The sequence below is a fragment of the Mustela erminea genome, chromosome 17 (assembly GCF_009829155.1).
Source record: "Mustela erminea isolate mMusErm1 chromosome 17, mMusErm1.Pri, whole genome shotgun sequence".
NCBI lineage: Eukaryota > Metazoa > Chordata > Mammalia > Carnivora > Mustelidae > Mustela > Mustela erminea.
Window position 1 is genome coordinate 20,690,114 of NC_045630.1, and position 24,015 is coordinate 20,714,128.

The 24,015-nt window shown below is 37.0% G+C and overlaps 1 protein-coding gene across 1 annotated transcript in view; it reads left to right on the forward strand.

The window, feature by feature from the left end:
* SWT1 (SWT1 RNA endoribonuclease homolog) overlaps window positions 1-24,015 on the forward strand; it is a 103,787-nt gene that overhangs the window by 11,125 nt on the left and 68,647 nt on the right. Inside the window, 6 exon segments of the mRNA XM_032318993.1 lie at window positions 5,735-6,464; window positions 11,861-11,920; window positions 13,353-13,482; window positions 14,651-14,752; window positions 15,557-15,745; window positions 21,873-21,966. Of these exon segments, the coding sequence (XP_032174884.1) occupies window positions 5,735-6,464; window positions 11,861-11,920; window positions 13,353-13,482; window positions 14,651-14,752; window positions 15,557-15,745; window positions 21,873-21,966 (1,305 nt within the window).

Sequence of the window (24,015 nt, forward strand, 5' to 3'; positions counted from 1 at the left end):
TTCCCAGACAAATTTAGTTAATGTTTGCTAAAAACAAGAAATTCAGCTTGCCTCTGCCTTTTCTTCAGGTTTTTTTTTTTTGTCTCCTCTTCTTTGTGATACTTTGCTTCTATATTATTATTCTGTTATGAATTTGACATCACATTGACTATTACTTTCTACACTTTTTCAAAATGGATTTTTAATGCCTTTTATCCTTATTATTATTATTATTTTTTTAGTTCTTAAAACACTGTGGTTTTTCACTAGTTACCTTCAGCCTTAGTAAGAGCACATTTTCTAGCCCTTGATTTTATATGTATGTATAAGAGCATGAATAGACTTTTGATCTTTCTATACTACTATCCTAGACTTGTCCACAATCTTTGGAAGGAGGAAGAAACAGTATTGTTGAATTATTTTGAGAATAGGATCTAAACTATTCCAAGAGTACAACGAAGTGCCCCTTGGCTTCAGTATTTACTCAAAATCTGCAATTTGACTTCAGGTCTTTCAACAATGAATTGTCAAATGCCTACTGCTGCATTTCTGCATTCCTGAACCCACGTGTGATCAATGACCATGCCATTGTGTGGGTTGTCATTGTATCTAACGAGAGTAACAGTGTTAGTAATGTGAGCAAGGTGTGGCATTTATATTAATCGTTAATATGTGAATATTTACTTTCAGATATTGGTAAGCTCTCTAGATATAACTTGTAGTGAAATTTTCTTTTGTTGAAGACAAACTGTATGGCATACGAGATATTTTAAAACTGCCTTGTCATGTGTTTAAACAATATGGGATAGGAGCTATTATATAATGAAAAGTTGCCTGGACGAAAGAAAGCTGTCCTACTGTGCTTTGCAAACATTAGTATCGACAGTGCAGAACTTCTTTTTTGGGTTGCCTAAAGAGAATGTGGCTCATTCGCTGCTGTTGTTTATCCATTGGAGAAGTAAACAAACTTACTTGCCTCAAGGTTATGAGTATTTCTTTATGGTATGTGGCATCTTCTGTAAAAAATTCCCTACTCAGTGTAGGGATAGTCCCCAAATTGGTGTCCAATGAAAGCTGAGGTGCAGATGAAAAATGAGAATTTTATCATCCTGAAGCCACTTAATTGTGGTAATACATTATCACAATTCTCAATCCATGGTTTGAGTATATATAGATGTATTAACAATGAAAAATCACCAAGGGCAACAATCTTTTTTAAAATTTAAAATCAATCAATTAACATACAGTGAATCATTAGTTTCAGAGTTAGAGTTCAGTTATTATCAGTTGCATAAAACACCCAGTGCTCATTCCATCAGGTGCCCTCCTTAATGCCCATCACCCAGTTACCCCATCTCCCCACCCACTTCTCCTCCAGCAACCCTCAGTTTGTGTCCCATAGTTAAAAGTCTCTTGTGGTTTGTCTCTCTCTCTCTCTCTCTCTCTCTCTCTGATTTCATCTTATTTTATTTTTCCTTCCCTTCCCCTGTGTTCATTTGTTTTGTTCCTTAAATTAAGGGCAACAATCCTAAATCTGCTTTTGAAAATATTCAGAGAGCATTTCTCTGAGCAGTGCACTTTCAGTTAGTGGGATTTCTTCACAAGGTTGTATCATCACTGTTGACCAAATCTTTTTAAGTCCAGGAATTGAAGAGGTGAGAAGTTTTTTTTTTTTTTTTTTTTTTAAAGATTTTATTTATTCATTTGACACAGAGAGATCACAAGTAGGCAGAGAGGCAGGCAGAGAGAGAGAGAGGAGGAAGCAGGCTCCCCGCGGAGCAGAGAACCCGATGCGGGACTCGATCCCAGGACCCTGAGATCATGACCTGAGCCGAAGGCCGCGGCTCAACCCACTGAGCCACCCAGGCGCCCGAGAAGTTTTGCCTTAGTTACTGTTAGATAGATGGCAACATTGCCACCAGCAAAGCCATTATTGGCAGAATTAGCTGAAAAGTAATTTATTATTCAACTGAGCTAAGTTGAATGTAAGTATATAATTCAGTATTGTGAGTGTATGCCATGATGACCAACAAAGAAGTCTAACCCCTGATAGTGTTGACATATTGTTTCTGAGGTATGTCATATTTTAAAATGGCTACTAAATTTTTACATAGTTTAATAGTAAGTGTAACACTTTAATAATAAAGTGTTGACAAAATTTCACACTGATTCTTGTATCATGAGAGCTCATCTAGGATGTGTTTCAACTTCAGCTGAATATTGATTTTACATTATGTCACTCATAAAAGATACGTACTTTAAAAAATAAGTATTTGCTGCATGTCTAACTTGTATCTAAAAAGACTCAGAGCTTTAGTATTTTGGGTTGCAAATATAAAACTGCATTATCACAATCTAGTCTTTTGTAAGTCTAGTTGATAAGAGTTAAGTTTATGGTTTAATTTTTTTGGTCTTTTAAAAGGTATTATATTGTTGAGTTTTCATTAATTATGACTATATAGGCCATGGTCAATAGATGACTATAAAATATGCAGCACAGGGTTGTTGTGGAGAACAAATAAAAAGCAATATGAAGGGGTACCTGGGTGACTCAGTCAGTTAAGCATCTGTCTTCAGCTTGGGTCAGGATCCCAGGGTCTTAGGATTGACCCCCACATTAGGCTCCCTGCTTAGTGGTGAGTCTGCTTCTCCCTGTCTCAAAAATAAATAAAATCTTAAAAAAAAAAAAAAAGAAAATGCTGAGGGAACTACAGGGTCCCCTTAAAATTTTTGAGTTATGGTTTCTGTGTTCTCCTAGTTTTTCTTTAATACAGTTGGCATTGTAAATGTGGTATATTATTAGAAGCCAAAGTCCTATTAAAATTTCAAGTTTTTTTTTTTTTTTAAGATTTTATTTATTCGTCAGAGAGAGAGTAGGCAGAGAGGCAGGCAGAGAGAGAGGAGGAAGCAGGCTCCCCACTGAGCAGAGCGCCTGATGTGGGGCTCGATCCTGAGATCATGACTTGAACCAAAGGCAGAGGCTTAACCCACTGAGCCACCCAGGTGCCGTCAGGTTTTGTTTTATCATTATTTACTACCAGATAAATAATGGTGGGCAGTCTTTTTGTAGGCAGAGATAGAAAGAAAATGGAATCCAATGAAGACTCAGGTGAAACTCCCATAAAAACTCCCGAGGTGTTTATAGTTTGCTCTTACGTAATTATTTGAGAAATCAGCTGTTTCCTTTCTTTTTCTCCCCCCAACCAGAGTGACAGCAAATTGGGGGTCAGAACTCTATTGCATATGTCCTCCATGGCTTCTCCAGGGCCTAGTAGAGTGACAGGCACTTAGAAGGCACTCAAAATCATTGAAATTTTTTCGCCTTTTTTTCTGACTACCGAGTAATATCAACTTTTATGAAGCAGGAAAATATCACTTCTAGCTATTGCTGCTTCTAACATTTTAGCATATTTCTTTCTTGACTTTTTACTGTATTTATTTAAATTGTTGAGACCACATGATATATACAGATTTTTGCCCTGCTTGATTTTTGCTTAATATTTTATGAATATGTTTTGTTAGATCATTGAAAATGTTCATAAACATCATTTAAAATGACCATGATACTCTGTCATATTTAGTAGAATGGCATATTTCTTAGTCATTTCCAAAATTTTAGTATTTACCCTTTTACCTTACTTTTTGCTATTATAAATCCTGAATTTTAAAAAAGATTTTGGTCCATTTTTAATTTTTTTCACCTTGGTATAGATTTCTAAAATGGGAATTACTAGGAAGTCAAAGAATATGAGCATTTTTAGAATTCTTAATTATATCATCAAATTGCTTTATGAACACTCTCTTTCTCTCTCTCTTTTTTTTTTTCCCTTGAGAGAGAGAAGCACAAGTGGGGGTCAGGGGGTAAAGTGGAGAGGGAGGGGCAGCAGGGTAGGGAGGGAGAGAATCTTAAACAGGCTCCAGGCTGAGTCTGATGTGAGGCTCGATCTCACCACCTTGAGATCATGACCTGAGCCGAAATCAAGAGTGAGGCACTTCATCAATTGAGCCACCCAGGCTCCCTACCTTTGTGGAACTCCTGTATCATTTTGCATTTCTACCATGAGAGGGCCCATTTTTCAACCCTTTGCCAGTATTTAATGTTGTTTGTTTGTTTTTAAAGATTTTATTTATTTATTTGACAGACAGAGATCACCAGTAGGCAGAGAGGCAGGCAGAGAGAGAGGGGGAAGCAGGCTTCCCGCTGAGCAGAGAGCCGGATGTGGGGCTCGATCCCAGGACCCTGGGATCATGACCCGAGCTGAAGGCAGAGGCTTTAACCCACTGAGCCACCCAGGCACCCCTTAATGTTGTTTTAAAATCTTTGTTAACTTGATAAAAAAAAAATTGTATGCTGTTATAATTAGAATGTCTTTAAAAAAAAAAATGATGTCTTTGATTACTAGTAAAGTTAAACTTTTCCCCCAAATATCTATTAGCCAATCCCTTTTTCTTATCAATAATTTTCTGTTTATGTCCTATTCTAGAATCAGTACTTTTTTTTTTTTTTTTTAAGATTTTAGGTATTTGTTCGAGAGGGAGAGAGAGCACAAGTAGGATGGGGGGCAGAGGGAGAAACAGACTTCCTGCTGAATGGGGAGCCCGATGTGGGGCTTGATCTTGAGACTCCTGGATCATGACCTGACCCCAAGACAGATGCTTAACCAACTAGCCACCCAGGCACCCAGAGTCAGTACTTTTTGATGAGCTTTTCATTTACTAAGGCTAATAAACTGTCACATATAAAATGAAAACCATTTCCCAGTTTTAAAAATTTTCTTATTCTTTAATATGCTAAGGCTTTAAAGTGAATAGTCATTTTTAAATTTATTTTAAAGATTTTATTCATTTGACAGAGCGATCACAAGTAGGCAGAGAGGCAGGCAGAGAGAGAGGGGGAAGCAGGCTCCTTGCTGAGCAGAGAGCCCGATGTGGGGCTTGATCCCAGAACCCTGAGACCATGACCCGAGCTAAAGGCAGAGTCCCAATCCAGTGAGCCACCCAGTGCCCCCTATTTATTTATTTTTAAAATTTTATTTAAGTAATCCCTACACCCAACGTGGAGCTCAGATTTATGACCCCAAGTTTGAGAGTCACATGCTCTTCTGACTGAGCCAGCCAGGCTCCTCATAAATAGTCATTTACAATTATTCTTTTTCTTTGTGATTTTTCCCACCGTTCTTAAGTTTAGGAAGCTCCCTATTAAGAAATTAGATTAACTATTTCCTTTTTTCCCCTATGGTTTTTAAGGGATTAATATGAAGTATAGCAGTTGTAATTATTTTGTACTTCAATATTTAATGTGTATGGAATTTATGCTGCCTGGTATTATATAAAGCTGTAAATTTGGTTTTTGTCCAAATAGACCAGTTATGCCATTACCATTTGTAATTCTTTCACTTCTCTTTATGTACCCATTTCTTATTCTTTTTTTTTTATTTTTTAAAGATTTTATTTATTTATTTGACAGAGATCACAAGTAGGCAGAGAGGCAGGCAGAGAGAGAGGAGGAAGCAGGTTCCATGCTGAGCAGAGAACCTGATGCGGGGCTCGATCCCAGAACCCTGAGATCATGACCTGAGCTGAAGGCAGCGGCTTAACCCCCTGAGCCACCCAGGCCCCCCCCCCCCCATTTCTTATTCTTTATGAAATTTGTATCAGACCAGTTCTGTCATTTCCTGACTGAATAACACAGTACAGCATTATGTATGATCATGTATAATTGCAATGTAACTTGGGTTTCTGTGTTGCTTTACAGATTGGACGTAGCAACCGAGCCTCCAGGAAGGAAACAAAAAATCAGTTCTTCATCCCAAGGCCCTGTTAAACTCCAAGAAGGATCATATTCAAATGCTAATCAAATTATTTCACCGAGTCCTTCTTCACAAGGAACTAAAAGAGATCTAAGGAGATATGTAGATTTTAAAGATATTAAATTGACAAATGTTAGGAATAAGCCTGACCATGGAATTAAAAACCTTAGTAATCCTAAAATGGCCAAAGATGTAAAACCTAAAACTGAAGTCCAGGCAAGTGAAAAACAATGGCCTCATGTACTTGCTCAGAGGGAGAAGATGAAAGAACTCAAGAAAGAAAGGCACAGGAAATGTAGGGACAGTTCTGAAAAACGCGTTTCAGAGAAATGCAAGAGAATCCATTTTTCTCAGGATTATAATTCCAACAAGATACTTAAGGAACCCCTTGAATCTAGAAGAAGGAGGATCAGTTTCAAAATCCCCGTAAAATCCCGTGATACCTTCCAGAAGCTTGTAGAAGAAAATGTCTTCAGTTTAGAGTCTAACAAGTCAAAGACTAAGCAGGAGAAGAAACGCCTGGAAGGCTCCCAAGTTTCATTAAATTTGACCAGGCATAAAAGTGAACATTTATTTTCAGATTCCACATCTAAGCAGGTTGTTCATGAGTGGAAAATAAAAAACCATCCTGAGCAACAAGAGAGTGATTCAAGTTCCAGGGAAAACGTAATCCAGGTAAGGTGGTGTAAAATGTTAATACAGGTTTTAGGAGAGAATTTTAATAGGATCAGGTTTGTTTCTGTTACGAATAAGATCACAGAGAGCTCATTCTGTTTAATCAGGAGGATATATGTTAGTTCCTTTATCTTATCCCTTTAATTCCAACCTCCTTAGGAAGATATCCTGGCAAGTATCAAGGATCCTAATAGAAGGTGATAATGTGAAAGGTGGAAAGAAGCAGTTACAAACAGCCCTTTCAGAAAAGCCCTGCAACTGTCTCTTGGGCACTTCTGTAACCCTGGGTACTATAGAACGTCCAAGGGTCAATATTCTGAATAGCTGTTTTTCTAACAGTCATATTGGAGTTCCACTGTATGCCAGGCACTGCAGTCACGGTGTCTGCTTCCAGAGACTTATTTATGTGAGGAGACACACAAACAATCAGTCACCTTATGTCTGATAAGTACTTACCACTTAACATAGGAATCCAGAGTAATGACTTTGGTACACTGTAGAGAGAAGCCTTAAGAAGAGTTTACTGGAGGGGGTAACATTGAACGTGAGAGCTGAAGAATGAAAAGGAGTTAACTCAAGGGAAGGCCAGGTCGGTGGGATAGGAGAAGCAGGGATGTTCCCGGCAAAGGGAACTACGTATACCGAGATCTGGGTTGGAATGTTTTGCTTTTAAGTTATGTAATAAATCAGCATGTGTGAACTAATAGGAGAACCTCATCTCTCTACAGTCTTGTTTATGTGGCAAATAACGTTATTTACCTTTAAGAGAACTTTCAAATCCTTGGAATTTCACAGCTTCCAACAGACTGAAATTTGGAGACTGCTTTTAAACAGGGCTGGTTGAGGGGCGCTTGGGTGGCTCAGTAGGTTAAGCGGCTGACTCTTGATTTCGGCTCAGGTCGTGATCTCATGGGTCATGGGATTGATCCCTGCGTGGGACTCTGCACTCAGTGTGGAGTCTGTCTCTCCCCTCCACGTCTTCCTTGCCACTCATGCTCTATCTAAAATAAATCAATAAGATCTTCAAAACAAAGCAAAACAAAACAAAACAGGGCTGGTTGAATGTACCTCCTTTTAGGAAGAAAACTGTAGATTGCAGTATGAAATACTTCTTAGGAAGAACAGGGATTGTCACGAAGGAGGCCCGAAGAGCTGGAGAGAGGACTTTCTGTTCGGTGAACTTGAAGGGGTCCAAAGAAGGAAAACAACTGAGTTGGTTCTTTTTATTGCTTTCTTAAAGAAAAGCTCCAGTTTTCCTGCGTTATAACCAGTTCTCTAGCATAAAACGTGAGAATGGAGTTAGAAGCTGGGAGTATGTTCATTGAACATCTTTGTGTCGTTGCTTAATGTTCATTCCCCTGTACTGTGCATCTAAAGATGTGAGCAATCCCCAGCAGTATTTTAGTTTAGTTTTTTTTTTCCCCCACGATTTTATTCGTTTGTCAGAGAGAGCAAGAGAGCACAAGCAGGGGAGCAGCAGGAAGAGGGAGAAGCAGGTCCTCCACTGCAGGGAGCTCAAAGGGGGCTCGATCCCAGGATCCCGGGATCATGACCCAAACCAAAGGCAGACCCCTAACTGACTGAGCCACCCAGGCGCCCCTACCTTATAGTTTCTTTTAGTCTGTACATAGAATTACCACATAAATCAAAAGAGGTATATAGTATGAATATTAAGTTGTAGGAGAAGCAGTTTTTGGTTTTGTTTTTTTAAAGATTTTATTTATTTATTTTGAGAGAGAGACAGTGAGAGAGAGCATGAGAGGGGAGAAGGTCAGAGGGAGCAGACTCCCCATGGAGCAGGGAGCCCGATGCAGGACTCGATCCCAGGACTCTGGGATCATGACCTGAGCCAAAGGCAGTCACTTAACCAACTGAGCCACCCAGGCGCCCCAGGAGAAGCAGTTTTTACATGGTTACTTTCCAGTTATTGGAATTAAAACTCTTTATCCGCTATTCTTTAATAGCAGTCCTATCAGACTTAAAGTCATTTAGACACAGGAGCAGCAAGTAAATATTGTTCTTATCTTGAATATATTCTCTAGCATAATTATCGACAGTAGCTACTCTTAATATTATGTTTATTGTTTTCCTCACAAGTTCCTCAATAGATAATTATCTTCCTAAAATGATGAGAGTACTTCATAGGGAAATAATTGTTATTTTCTGGATTTGGTAACCCTGTTATTTAGTAATCCTGTTACACTTTCCTAAGAGAAAAAACTTCTTTTGTTTCTTAAGTTTTATGGTCCTTTGATAGAGACCCCTTTTCTGTATCCTCCCCTCACCCTTGAAAACCAACACTCTAAAGATTTATGGTTTATAGGACACTAAAAACAGCATCCCACTTAATACTTACAGACCTATGAGGTAGCTGTTCAGCAGTTTATCAAACATTAATTAAAGCTACCTGTTATGTATTAGGTTCATCTCTAGGTTCTGGGGTCTTAGAGATGAGTAAGATGATCTTTACCCTTAGGAAGTTCCCAGGGAGGCAGATTAGTAGACAGATACAGTTGCAATTTAGTGAAATACATATTAGAGCCCTACAAATTCGACTGGTGTTAGTATAAGTTTGGGGGTTAAGTTCAGGAAAGGCTCACCAAGGTGGAGATTCTTGAGCGTGGTAGTGAAGGGTGTGTAGAGCAAGAACCAGGTAGGACCAGGATAGAGGGCCACAATCATGAGGTTGTATGACAGGAGTGTACATGGGCACGTAAGTTGTTCAGCATGACTAGAGTTGAGATGTGTAGAAAATCTATGTATAGGAGAGGCTGTGGGAGAGGAAGCCAGGGTTTAGACAATGGAGTACTTTGTATCCCATGGGAAGGGTTTTTTTGTTTGTTTATCTTGTATCCTGCAGATGGTATGGAAAGCCATCGAAACATAATCAGGGAAGCAGTGTAATCTGGTTTTCAGGTTAGAATCACTCCAGTAGATAAAACCATTGTTAGTTTTGTTATTTATACTCCTTTTTGCCATCCACAGGATACTGTATCCCAGTTCATTTATTTACTAAAGCATGGTAAGAGGAGGGGAACAGTTAAGTGCCCACTGAGACTTTCCTTTTTAATAAGGAGAGGTCTTCAGAAACAACTGATGTGAGCTTGGTTTGGAGGAGTGACAGAACTTGTTGAAGTCCCTGGAAGTAGCCTGTGGTCAAAGAGAGTGAAGGGTAGTCAGGACCTAAATAAACAAGCAAAACTTCAAACATCAGGAGTCAGGAAATTCTGGTAATAATCTCTACCTTGTTTGGCACTTCCTAATCAGAAAGAACCTTAGGGATCTGGTGAAATTTAAAGTCAGATGGAGAATCATGGGACAGTAAAGGTATCATGAACTTAGTGTGTGATGTGTATGGTGTTATATATACCATATGAGGACTGATGTTGGGAAGTCAGGATGAGAGCCGAATTCCCAGTAAGCAACATATGATACGCTTGTTTAAAGACAGTATGTCATTTCTGCCATTTATAGCTGCCTGAGTTTGGTGTTATGTCAGAGAATTCTTAGATGATGATTTTGCTTTAGTGGTGGCTTTTGCTGAGTTCACTATTACCTGTACAGAGGGTCAGGTAAGTCTCATCTGCTTACCAACAGTGCCAGTGAAAACTCGGAATTAATATATTTTCAACCTCTGCTAGAGAGAGAACTAAATCACAAACCTCTGGTGCTCCACCCATGTAGAATACAACTCTTGCAGTTTTCAGCTTTTCCCCTTCAGTCATCTCCTAATGTTCAGGTTCCCTCTTTTTGTCATGTCACTTTTAGAAATGGGTCAAACTACTTCTGGGTGAAAATTTTCCACCATTGAAGGCCAGCCTGTTTATCTTGTCTGTGGCTCTTTCTGTTTCTCAGGGTGGCATGTAGTTCTGTTCTTAGAACAGGAGTATTTTCAGGGACTTCTGGGTGGCTCAGTCGGTTAAGCGTCTGCCTTCAGCTCAGGTCGTGATCCCAGGGTCCTGGACTTGAGTCCTGCATTGGGCTCCTTGCTCAGTAGGGGAGCCTGCTTCTCTCTCTCCTACTCCCCCTGCTTGTTCTCTCTCTCTTTCTCTCTGACAAATAAATAAATTCAATTGTTTAAAAATAATTAAAAAAAAAAAAAGAACATGAGTATTTTCAGGAATGTATATATGAGGGGCGCCTGGGTGCCTCAGTGGGTTAAACCTCTGCCTTCGGCTCAGGTCATGATCTCAGGGTCCTGGGATTGAGCCCCGCATTGGGCTCTCTGCTTAGCGGGGGGCCTGCTTCCTCCTCTCTCTGTTTCTCTGCCTGCCTCTCTGCCTACTTGTGGTCTCTGTCAAATAAATAAATAAAATCTTAAAAAAAATTAAAAAAAGGAATGTATATATGAATGAGTGAACTTTAAAGACTTTCCACCTTGTTTCCTTGACTTACTAGAATGAGGCTTTTCTATTCTAGGGTCAGTTTCTCTTCTAGGGCTGATTTACCCCAGAGGGGGCATTTGGCTGTTGACTTGATGAAGACATTTTTGACTGTCAAGATTGGGAGGGAGTCGTGCTACTGGTATTTAGTGGGTAGAGGCAGGATACTGTGAAACAGCATAATATACATCATAGCCCTTAAAACAGAGAATTATCCAATGCCAAGTGCCAGTAGTGCCAAGGTTGAAAACCCTACTCTAGGTATATGCTTCATTCTCTGTCCCCACCCTGCAGGGTTTTTTTGTTTGTTTGTTTTGTTTTATACTGGTTTTTTAAATTATGTTCAGTTAGCCAACATACGATACATCATTAGTTTTTGATGTAGTGTTCAACGATTCATTAAGCTGCATATAACTCCCAGTGCTCATCACAACACGTGCCCTCCTTAATAGCTATCACCCACTTACCCCATCCCCTTACCCTCCTCCCTTCTGTAATCCTCTGTGTGGTCCCCGAAGTCCAGAGTCTCTCATAGTTTGCCTTCCTCTCTGATTTCTTTCCATTCAGTTTTCCCTCCCTTCCCCTGTGGTTCTCCATGCTATTCCTTATGTTCCACATATGAGTGAAACCATAGGATAATTGTCTTTCTCTGCTTGACTTATTTCACTCAGCATAATCCCCTCCAGTTCCGTCCATGTCAGTGCAAATGGTGGGTGTTCATCCTTTCTGATGGCTGAGTACAGCCACTCTGGGAAACAGTATGGAGGCTCTTCAAGATATTAAAAATAGAGCTACCCTGTGACCCAGCAATTGCACTACTGGGTAATTAGGCCAAAGATACAGTAAAAAGAAGGGGCATGTGCACCCCAGTGTTCATAGCAGCAATGTCCACAAGAGCCAAACTGTGGAAGGAGCTGAGATGCCCTTCAACAGATGAATGGATAAAGATGTGGTCCATATATACAATGGGGTATATGCTTCATTCTTAACTAATAAAATTACTTTTCATTTCAGAGTTTTGAAGCTCCATGTTCTTCAGCGTCGTTTGAAAGTATTCAAGATACAGATCAAGAGGTTACTGACATACTTATTTACTTTGAATATTTCAATGAAATTAAGTCAGAACAGTTCCTATATTAATAATAAATAATGACGGGTGCCTGGGTGGCTCAGTGGGTTAAACCTCTGCCTTCGGCTGGCTTGGGTCATGATCTCAGGGTTCTGGGATCGAGCCCCGCATCGGGCTCTCTGCTCTGCGGGGAGCCTGCTTTCCCCCTCTCTCTGCCTGCCTCCTTGCCTACTTGAGATCTTTCTCTCTCTATCAGATAAATAAATAAAATCTTTAAAATAAATAATGACTATAAACACCTTGGTAATATGAAAGTAGTGATACCTCTACTTAAATCAATATGTACGTTTTACGAAATTATAAAAAACTACTTGGAAGATATTTACATTTAATTGATCACCTTTTTGTCTTTGTTTCTAGTAAGCTCTAAATGTTTTGGAATAAAGAGCATGGAGCCTATAGCCAAAAGTTACATGAATTTTGATTTAATGTTATCATACTTTTGCATGCTTTTGCCTAAGCTTACCAAAATTCAGTATGATATTAATCTGTTGGCTTCATTTTTCTAATTAGCAATAAGATGAAAATGTTATTCAGTGAAAATGAGAGTACATGCATATTTATTTATTTTTTCACCTGTTGTTTCATTTCCCAGGTAGAATCTCTTGATTGAACCTCTTGGAATTATTGTATAGCTTTTTATGTTTCTTGGTCCTAAATTAAAATTAGGTTCATGAAATACTTTGTAGTTTTCTATTTAAGGAAGACTTTAAAACCATATTGATTGATTTTTATTTGTGATAATCATTTGTATTTTTCTGCCCTGTGGATCAGTGCTTCTTGATAGGAGAAAGATTTCTCATTCCTACTCCAGATCTAGATGAGACATATTAATTCTTAGCGTCAAAATACATTAGGGAACTACTTCCCTGAAGTGAGAAGGGTCTTAAAATCTAGATTTCAAAAAAAAAAAAATCTAGATTTCAGTTTTTGATGGCTCATAACTAATCTTAGAACAAGAAGAGCTTATCATCCAGATGAAAAGATAGTTGGCTCCCAAAGTACATTGATGTGAAAACAGGTTGAGAACCAGGTCTACTATGTACTAGGCTCTGTGCAAGGAACTTCATATTATTTAATCCTCACAAAAATAGTAATAGGAAACAGATGTTTAACGTTCTTATTTTGTAGATGAACAAGCGGAGACCCAAGCTAGCTAAATAATTTCCTTGCCTAAGGTTACAGAGGTAGTAAAAGTTTTAAAACCCTGTGTGTGGTTATAAATCTGTATCATTTGCCCATTCTACCTCCATATTTTTGGGACCTTTTCCCCACAAACCATCTCAAGTAAACTTATTAGAGTTCATTGCTTTCTAATCTTATTAATCTGCAAGTAGATAATCCAAAATGTTTTACTGTGGGTCTTTCACAATTTAGATGCAGATAGTAGAAGAGCTCCATGCTGCACGTGTGGGAAAAAGTGTGGATTTGCCTGTGGTTTTCTCTTCCGGAGAGTTAACGAGCATGGAGATCGACTTGGTGGAAGATGATGTACATTCCTCTGCTGGTATACCCTATCTGTACATGATGATGTCTGTGATCTGTGCTTTCTTAGGAATTAATGAGCCAACATGCAATTTTTATAATATTTAGATGAAAAATGTTAAATTGTGCTCATTTGAAAAATAAGGTATGGTATATGTCTTCTAGTGACAGTGTTCAGGTCTAATATGTGTCCCATTTGTTTTATACATCTCACATTATTAGGATATTTTAGATAAATTTTCTCATTCTCTTTTTTTGCCAAGGGTCAGTAATCAGGGTTATCTTTTATTCTGCTATCAACTATCAGAGTTGTCTTTTATTCTTGCCCTAAATCATGACTTTTGACAGTTTCAGTTATGTAAAGCACTGATCAGAAATAGAGAACAATTGACGGTTACTGGGGGGAAGATGGGCTAGGGGTTTGGATTAAATGGGTGATGGGTTAAGGAGGGCCCTTGCAGTGATGAGCACTAGGTATCGTATGTAAGTGATCAATCACTAAATTCTGTATCTGAAACTTATATCATACTGTATGTTAGTTAACTGGAATTTAAATAAAAACTTAGAAATAATGAAGATTTCTCAAAGGTATTATATTCATGGATTTCTTATTTATGTAGTAAAGTTTTGATCATTCTTCCCACTCGGAGAAGGTGATAGATAATTACCCAAAGTCTGTTAGCATACTATTTTGAATTTATAAAAATATAATGCTGCATTACATTCACATCATAACTTTTCAATTTACTAAGTGTTTTCCTGTGCATAAACTTATCTGATCCTCACAATGGCCCTATGAAATAATAATGCTAATGTTACATGTTTTCTTTCATTTGCACATATTTATCTTTTCAATTATATTTCACTCACAGTATATTAAAATTAGCCTATAAATCCCAAGTGTACCACTACTAGTGATGCAGAATAAGGTTTGGCAAACAGTTCCTACTGGAACAAATCAGTTTATGATTAAAAATGCACTCAAGCAATTCATGATGTTTTACTGGTAGATAGTTAAACATTGATTATTGTTCTTTTAAGGATTAGAATGAACGCAGTTTTGTTTTTGTTGTCTGAAGGACTGCCTTCTCTTAAGAATGCCATCAAAGTTCTATGATATCAAAACTTTAGTTATTGTACAAGTCTATTAGCAAAGGTCTTGAAATCCTAACTTTGCTCTTTTTCTCTAGCAAATACTGCTTCAGATAAAAAGCTTCTAATTGTTATTGACACAAATATTCTGATGAATCACCTCAATTTTGTTAGAATTTTGAAGACAACAGAAATTCCAGGTATTTATAAAGCCTAATTCTGATTTTCTTATTTGAATTGAAATTTTATATTAACAATGATGTGGGTATTGTTTTCCCCACAAATACATTTCCATTTAGATATGTTATGAAGTATGTATCTTTTTTATTTTTTTAAAGATTTTATATATCTTTTTGAGAGAGAAAGAGAGAGCATGAGAGGGGAGAAGGTCAGAGAGAGAAGCAGACTCCCCACAGAGCTGGGAGCCTGATGCGGGGCTCAGTCCCGGGACTCTGGGATCATGCCCTGGGCCAAAGGCAGTGGCTTACCCTACTGAGCCACCCAGGCGCCCATGAAGTGTGTATCTTAAAATATATATTAATCAGCAGAAGTTAAAAAAAAAAAAGCCTTCACAGGTCAAACAATCCAAAGTTACTCTTCTTTGATCTCCTACAGTATCTTTTTTTTTTTTTTACATTCATTTGACACTTACATCTGTTGTTCTTTTAAAGATATGAGAGAGAGAGTGCTTATGCACAGGGGCAGGGGCAGAGGGAAGAGAGTCCTAAACTGACTCCGCCCTCAGAGCTGGACATGGGGTTCATTCCCGACCCTGAGATCACAACCTGTGCCAAAATCAAGAGTCAGATGCTCAACCCACTGCAGGTGCCCCATACTTACATCTGTTTTTAATTACCATTATTTATATATTACCGCTTCATTTAGACTGTGAACTCCTTACTTTAAAACTTCCAATGCTCCTAAAGCAGTTCAATTTAGTAGTTCAATAAATATTTGTTGACTTAGAACAAATATAAGAAATAAGAAATCTTTTTATTTTTCAGGCTTTGACAAACTCGTGTTAATAATTCCCTGGGTGGTTATCCAAGAGCTGGATCGTATGAAGGCAGGAAAACTGCTAAAACATGCCCAGCACAAAGCTGTGCCTGCAGTTCATTTCATCAATGACAGTCTCAAAGATCAAGATAGAAAGCTATGGGGTCAGTCACTACAGCTTGCGTCGCAAAAACTTTGTAAGTATTGTTCTCTCAGGGTGTTTCCTGATTAAGGTTTGTTTGGCTGCTGACTCACTGAGGGAAGATGGTGCAGAACTTTAAAAAAAAAAATTGTGAGCATTGGAATGTGAATGGCCAGATGTAGTGATGCTTAGTATTCTAGTAGTCTTAGTATTCTAGTAGTCTTGTTTCAGGCATTCTTGGATTTTTATTTTTCTGCTTCTAGACCTTCTTAGGTTATGTCTCTATTTCACAGATAGTGACTCTATAGTTCTGTGTGCATAATTTTCCATATTATAGTACTTTGGATTCTTTTTTTTTTTTAAGTACCAGTGTTGAGTGATGAGGCCAGTAAGTAATCAAGGTTTCTAATCTGTCAGTGATTAGACTTTGTCACTGTGGAGTTTGTATAATGCAGCAAGAGGCATTGTTTTCCTCTGGTTTGTCAGAATCTGTAATAAGGAGGTGTTTGTATAATAAATGTCCATGGATTGATTCATTTTTTTCCATATTTTTTTCAGTCATTTTTCAGTCATTTTAGTCTTAGAACCTAAGTATGCAACGTCACATATATATATATAAAAATCACTTCGAGGGGAAAAAAGATCTATGTGTAAAGCAACACTGTTGACTCTGCAGAGTTTACACATATATTTAGAGGAGGATCTATTTTATTCTTTAAAACCTTGTTTTCAACTCAGAATCATTTATATATGTACATTTATACTAACTTAAATATCACAGACTTATGTTTTCTACTCATATATAGTATAAGATATGAAAAAATTCATTCTATGATGAACTTAATCATGGTATTAACCCTGAGAAGGCTTTCGGCATAGTCTTCTAGTCTTAAATCTTTGAAGAAGGGCCTCCATCATTCATTCATTCATTCATTCATTCATTCATTCCCATTCATTTTCTTTACAAATATTTATTAGCGCTTAGTGTGTTCCATATACAATCCTTATGCATTTTGAGCAGGAGCTTCATGTGGTATTTTTAAAAGCTTTCAAAGGAAAACCACAAATATTAGAGTTAAGAAAATACTAAAATTTTGAACATTTATGTTAAATTGAACATCTCAGGTGGTCTTTTTTTTCACTTTTCATTATGAAACATTTCAAATGCAGAGGTCAAATAATGTATGACTCCTTGTGTACCTTTCATTCTTTTTCAGTAATTATCAACATTTTGTCATTCTTTTATTCTCTCATTTTCTTTTCTCCTCTTCCTATTCTTGGAATTCCTGCAATAGTTTGAAGCAAGTCCCAGATATTGTAAGATATCATTTTTACTCATAAATACTTGATATGTGTTGCTAACAGATAGGACTTTTTTTTTTCTGAACAGCTACACCATTAACAAAATTAATCCCAGTCTAAACCATGTCAGTAATACCCCAAACCTTAAAAGGAGAGGAGAATTTTTTTTACTCTTAATCTTTTACTTTTTTTAGTTTGTTGATATAAACTGTACTTTATTATATAATACTTTGGATAAGGATGATAATAATGGATAATACTTAACATAGCCATTTTTCTCTGAACCCTTTTACAAGTATTTTACCAGCTAATATCTTGTTCAAACCATACAGTACTTGTGGAAGTTATTAGCCCCATTTTATAAATGAGGAAATTGAGACATTGAGGGGTTAAGAACTTGATCTAAATAGCATGTCTATTTCTTCAGTAGATTTGCTTTGAAAATTATTTTAGAAGAGATATTTCAGCCACATTTATTATTTATAGATGCTTGGTATGTTTCTTTTGACTTTTCCATGTTCATATGCTTTTTTGATGCTTTGACTTCCTCAGTCTCTGCTTTTTTTTGGATGACTAAGGAGAGTAAGTCACAGTAGTGGTCTCAGACTTCTGTGTTGTTTTAATTTCTGGGTGTCTTCCTCAAAACCCATATTTTACTTCAGTGTTTGAGTGGTATTATTAGATTGTAGTTTTTATTAAATTGCTGAAATTGCTTTTAGTTATAAGGCCATAGATATAATAATAGATTATTTGTAATTGTCTGTGTCAGCTAAGTCCTTTATGTGTTTCTCTGTATCACTGTTTTCTTCATTGATCATTAAAACATTACTTATAGGGCACCTGGGTGGCTCAGTTGGTTGAGCTACGGCCTTCGTCTCTGGTCATGATCCCGGAGTCCTGGGATCGAGTCCCGCATCGGGCTCCCAGCTCCATGGGGAGTCGGCTTCTCCCTCTGACCTTCTCCTCTCTCATGCTCTCTCTCTCTCATTCTCTCTCAAATAAATAAATAAAATCTTTAAAAAAATTTTTCTAAATAAAAAAAAATTACTTGTATAAAGTACAAGGTGCTTAATAGGTTTATTCTGTTGCTAATTATTTTATGATACCCATTAGAAATATCTTTAGGCTTTTTTATCACAATGAAATTACATTTTGTATTCTAATGATAAACTAATAGTCTTATGAGAAAACTCAATTCAGGATTATTATTATTGTTTTAAAGATTTTATTTATTTATTTGACGGAGAGAGAGATCACAAGCAGACAGGCAGACAGAGAGAGGGGGAAGCAGGCTCCCTGCTGAGCAGAGAGCCCAGTGCCATGCTGGGCTCCTCCTCAGGATCCTGAGATCATGACCTGAGCCAAAGGCAGAGTCCTAACCCACTGAGTCACTCAGTTGCCCCTCCATTCAGGATTTTTTTTTTTTTCTTAAGATTTTATTTATTTATTTGACAGACAGAGATCACAAGAGGCAGAGAGGCAGGCAGAGAGAGAGGAGGGGAAGCAGGCTCCGTGCTGAGCAGAGAGCTCTATCCCAGAACACTGGGATCATGACCTGAGCTGAAGGCAGAGGCTTTAACCCACTGAGCACCCAGGTGCCCCTGAACAAAGATTATTAATAGGTGATTCATAGATTATGAATCTATGGTGCCTCTCAATTCAGGTGCCTCTCAATTCAGGATTATTGAGTAAAATTAAAGTTCCTGTTTGGAAAAAAGCAAAAACAAAATGACACTTTATAAATGTCGGGCACATTTGCAACCAGCTCTTAGTAATTGCTGCTTTTGTGTTCTTTTCCTTTTACATCATCAGTAAGTATTATAGCAATGTATTTTTTAAACAAGCATTTTTCCATTAAAAACAAATGTAGATAATGTTAAATAGTCTTTATGGACTTTAATTTTAGCCTGGTCCTTAACTCTTTTCAAGATTGTATTTATTTAATGTTGTATTTAGTAACATGAGAGGTGAATAGGATTTGAAATCTGATTGATCTGAGTTTATAACCTGACCTGAGGAAAGTTAAAGATGAGGAAACTAAGGAAATAAAATGGGGGAAAATAACCTCCAGCTCAACAAATGATTGTGAAGATTGAGTTCAAGTACCTGACGGTTTATAGCCTAGAATAGGTGATAATTCTTTTGTGTCCTTGCTATGTGAAAAGCTTGTATAAATTGACCAGAAAAACAAAAAGATCCCCTTTCCCTAAATGAACAAAGATTATTTTATCTATCTATCTATCTATCTATTTGACAGACAGAGATTACAAGTAGGCAGAGAGGCAGGTAGAGAGAGAGGAAGGGAAGCAGGCTCCCGGCTGAGCAGAGAGCCCGATGTGGGGCTCGATCCCAGGACCCTGGAATCATGATCTGAGCCGAAGGCAGAGGCTTTAACCCACTGAGCCACCCAGGTGCCCCTGAACAAAGATTATTAATAGGTGATTCATAGAAAAAGAAGTACAACTAGTCAGCCTCTTGTTCGCTACAATTATTTTCCTCTTTGCCATTTTGAATGTTGTTAATTTCTTACGTATAGATATTTCTAGTTTAAATCTTCCATTTTTTCCTTTCTTTTTATTGCTTCTAAGTTTAGAAAGTTATTCTTTTGCATCATACCAGTGCTTTGGGAATATGAATTAGTAACTTCTCAGGAGAGCAGTTTATCAGTGTGTTTTAAGAAGCCTAAAGATACAATTTCCTTTCTAGAAATGTTCTCTAAGACACAATCAGAGATGCTGTCAGTGATTTATATAAATAATGTTCATAACACTTTATTAATACAGCAAAAAATTGAAACAACTTGAGTGTCTAATAATTGACAGTTACAATATTATAGCTTTGTGAAAGAATACTACTGTATTTCAAAAAAATGACAAAGTAGGATTTAAAAGAAAAAAAAATCATCCCAAATTTGTTAGATTATGCATTATATACTTACAGGTGGAGAATGTTGGATATATGTAGCTGATGGAATTATGAATTACTTTAATTTTCTTTGTATTTTCCAGATTTTCTAAATTATTTTTCTTTTATAATAAGGGCAAAATAAAGTTATCTGCCACCCTCACACCTCCACACCACATATTTTGCATCATTTTTATATTTTCTTGTATTATATTTTTGTTGACTCATGTATTTGCCAAATACCCATACCAGCACTGTTCTGGGGCTACATCAGTGGGAAGCAGTTGAGAAGCTTAAATTGCTAAATGCTTAAATATTAAACATCATGCTAACTATAATTTATACAGGATTTTGTGGGGTTTTTGGTGTTCTGAGTAGAGATCATGCTGTTGTGCCACTTAAGCCTGAGTTTAACATGATGTGTTTTACTTAAAAAGTACTTGCTATTGCCTCTTATTGGGCCAATTGTTCCTATAAATTTTCTTGTTTCATTTTCCTGGTTAAGCAGTTTGCCCAGGTTTACATGTCTAGTAAGTGGGAAAGCAGGGATTCAGAACCAGATAAATCTATTTCCAGAGTCTTTGTTTTGTTCACTTTTGAACAGTACCTGAGCAGGGGCTCAAAAATATTTGTTGAATAAATATTTCGTGAATATTCTTGCAGTTTTAGGTGAGTTTTCAAGCCCTGCATATTCTAGAAAAAGTGAGAACACAGATGATCATCAATTTTATAGAGTGGTATACTGTAACCTTTAACCTTCTTTCATCTTCTAATTTATTTAAAGCTAATGATTTTTTGCTGCCCATTTTGCCTTATTGTGATACTGACTCTGTGAGCCAAAAGAAGAAAAATCGGCTACTGTATTATATGTCTGCTTGGCTTCCTGGTTTTCTGATAAAAGAACTGAATTGTATCTTCAGGCTTATGCTCTGAGATCAATTCAGTTCTGTCTAGACTTCACTAGAGATAGTGAGCTCCTCAAAAGTTTGTTCTTGTACATCCAGTTACTTAGCACAGGGGCCTGGGTACAAGTTCAGCCCTACCTAAAAATTCATTCCTTGAATGAATGAGTTTTCTTATTTGAATGTTCAGAGGACTAAGGAAGGTAGGCTAAAAGTTGAGGGGAAAAAAAAAGCTATCGTCTAGAAACAGAGTTTTGAGGTTCCTTGTCTAGTATGTCTTGAATCTTAATGTATAAGAGACTCACCAAAGAGTTTAAATTCGTGCTTGGGTCCAGACTTTAAAGATTCTTAACCAGAAGTGGGTCTGGGGTATAGCCCTGGAATCTTATTATTAAGTACTTGAGGGAGTTTTGAGGCAGGCAGTGTAAGGACTTAGGAAAAACATTGTCTTTGATCTTGTTTCTACACATTATATCATTTTCACAAAAACCAAACTTTTACATCATGCTTTAAGGCTTACAGAATGCTAGAGGACACTCTGTCAACCATTGATTAACACTTGGTAGGAATTTTTTGTGTTTTCTACGTAGGGTTCATATCACCTTTTCTGTGGATCTCTAAATGTTAATTGCTTAGAGATTAAGGAAAAGCAGACACATGAAAATGGTTCCAATGCTGGTAAACTTTTATTCATTATTTTACAGACCTCTTTTAAGTGGTGATCATTTTAAGTGTGATACAGGTGACTGAATTGAGACTAGAATTAATAGCTTTAGGTTTCTAGTATGGCATTTAACATATTGATCACTTTCTTTTGTGTTTATTAATAGTCATATCCTATCCATTTTAGTAGTAAACTAACTACTTTGGTAATTCTACCTGAATTCTACCTTGTTTGGAATTCTACCTGAACTCTAGATCCCGAATTTTTAAGGCATTGTTTTGCTGTGTCTTATTTTTCTCTTTTTATTTAAGGAGTGTTCATTCTTTTAGATGTTTTTGACCTGTAAATAAAGCCTAGACTGTCCAGATTTTTAGTATGCTTATTGATTGTCACTTTTGCTAAATTTCCAGATGGACTGAGTGACGAGAACAATGATGATCGAGTATTAAAATGCTGTCTTCAGTACCAGGAATTAGTCCCTTGTTCTGTTGTTATTCTGTGCACGTGAGTTTCATAGTCATTCCAAACTTTTTTATTTTTTATTTTTCTAAATAGCAACTATACCAGAGAATTTTTAGGAGTCATATTCTACCCACCAGATTAAGGATCAAAAATGGATATGATTTTCGAGATGTTCCAGGAAGCATTTCAATTTTGTATCACATTCTTAAAACATGTTAGCTATAGAAGAATGAGATTTGAAACCTAGGAAGTCTTTTTTTTTTTTTTTTTTTTAAGATTTTATTTATTTATTTGACAGACAGAGATCACAAGTAGGCAGAGAGGCAGGCAGAGAAAGAGAGAGGGAAGCAGGCTCCCCGCTGAGCAGGGAGTCTGATGCGGGACTCGATCCCAGGACCCTGAGATCATGACCTGAGCCGAAGGCAGCGGCTTAACCCACTGAGCCACCCAGGTGCCCCTGAAACTTAGGAAGTCTTATTTCAGTTTTTTTTAATGTGACATTCAGAAACCTTTTATAAAAGCTGGGGACAGCCAATTTAATCTGCGAATAAGATCAGAAATAAAAGTGTGACAGATTTTTGATCATGAGGCAAGAAGATTAATTAATTAATTAGTTTGTGGGGAAGAGGCAATGTCTGTTCATAGAGTGAGGGCTGGAGTTGTGACTCTCCCACTTACTAGCCTTGTGTCCTGGGAAAGTTGCTTAACTTAGTTTCTTTACATATAAAATATAGGGGGATACTAATTCTTGCCTCCTGGATTTATTGCAAGGACTTAGATAATGTATACACATAAAGGACTTAGGGTAGTGCCCAGTACAGGAAATGATCTCAGTAAGAGTCTCCTCCTCCTCCTCCCTTTCTTCTCCTTCTCCTCCATTCCCAATTAGTATTTTCATAACGTAGTTCTAAGGTAAAACTAACATAACGTTAAGCAAAATTGTACTCATTGTCTATAAGAAAAAGCTCTGAAGGAACCAAGAAGAGCGATTTAAACTGCCTTTTTAGTCTGAATTTTATTCACTGAAAAATGGAGTTCTTTTTTTTTGTTTTTTTACAGTTTCACAAACATGCCTAAATTCTATATGAAATACAGCGATTATAGAAATGAATAGCCCTAAGGTTTTTCTTCCAAGGGGGCGAGGTCAGTTATCATTTTAAATATATGGAAGCATTGAATCACTATGTTATATACCTGAAACTAATATAATGCTGTATGTTAACTAAAGTGGAATTAAAACTTTAAAAAACCTAAAAAAATTTTCATTTTAGTTGTCTTCAAAGATGGCGGTATTCTATTTGGAATTAAAGAAAATATTAAAGATTTTTGTCTCTAGGTTATTTAAAATTATATTTTCACCTAGGGCATAATATATTAGCTTGGCGTTTGTGGAAGGTTGAAATAGTATAATATGTTAATCATTTTGAATTTGAGATAAGCTAAATTTGAGAGATAAATTACATATTGTTGCTTTTTTAGTTCAACTTAGAATGAAAATTAAACTGGTGAGATTTTATCATTTCTCCATTATTTCTGCAGTAACTGTTTTAGGAAAGCAGATAAAACATTTTTAGTGAAATGAAAATTTGAAGTCAGACTTTACTTTTAATCTAGCATTGTGTTCCCAGGGGACCCTGTTTTTTTTTTTTTATTTTTATCTGTAAAAGGCCAGAATCGTTCTACTGTGTAAGTGCCACCTACTTATGAGAATACATTTACTTTACTTAAATGGTTGATGGTGACGATTATGATGATAATATTGATAATGATGCCAGGAGAACTCTTCTCCAACACTGTGTACTATACGTAATTCCAAGTGTATTACTTTACACTTACAATCATGAGTGTGGGCCAGCAACCCTAGTTCATACCTCTATCTCTCTCTTCTGAATTCTATATTCATCTACTATTTGCTTTCTCTGCTTGGGTGCGTTACAGACATCGGGGACATACCATCTCCAAAAATGAGCTCTTGATTTTTCTTTCTAAACGTTCTCCATCTGAACAAAAAATGCCACTTTCCACCCATTTGCTAGAGCCAGAAATGTAAGAGTCATTTTTGATAACTGCTCCTCCCTCATACTCTATATC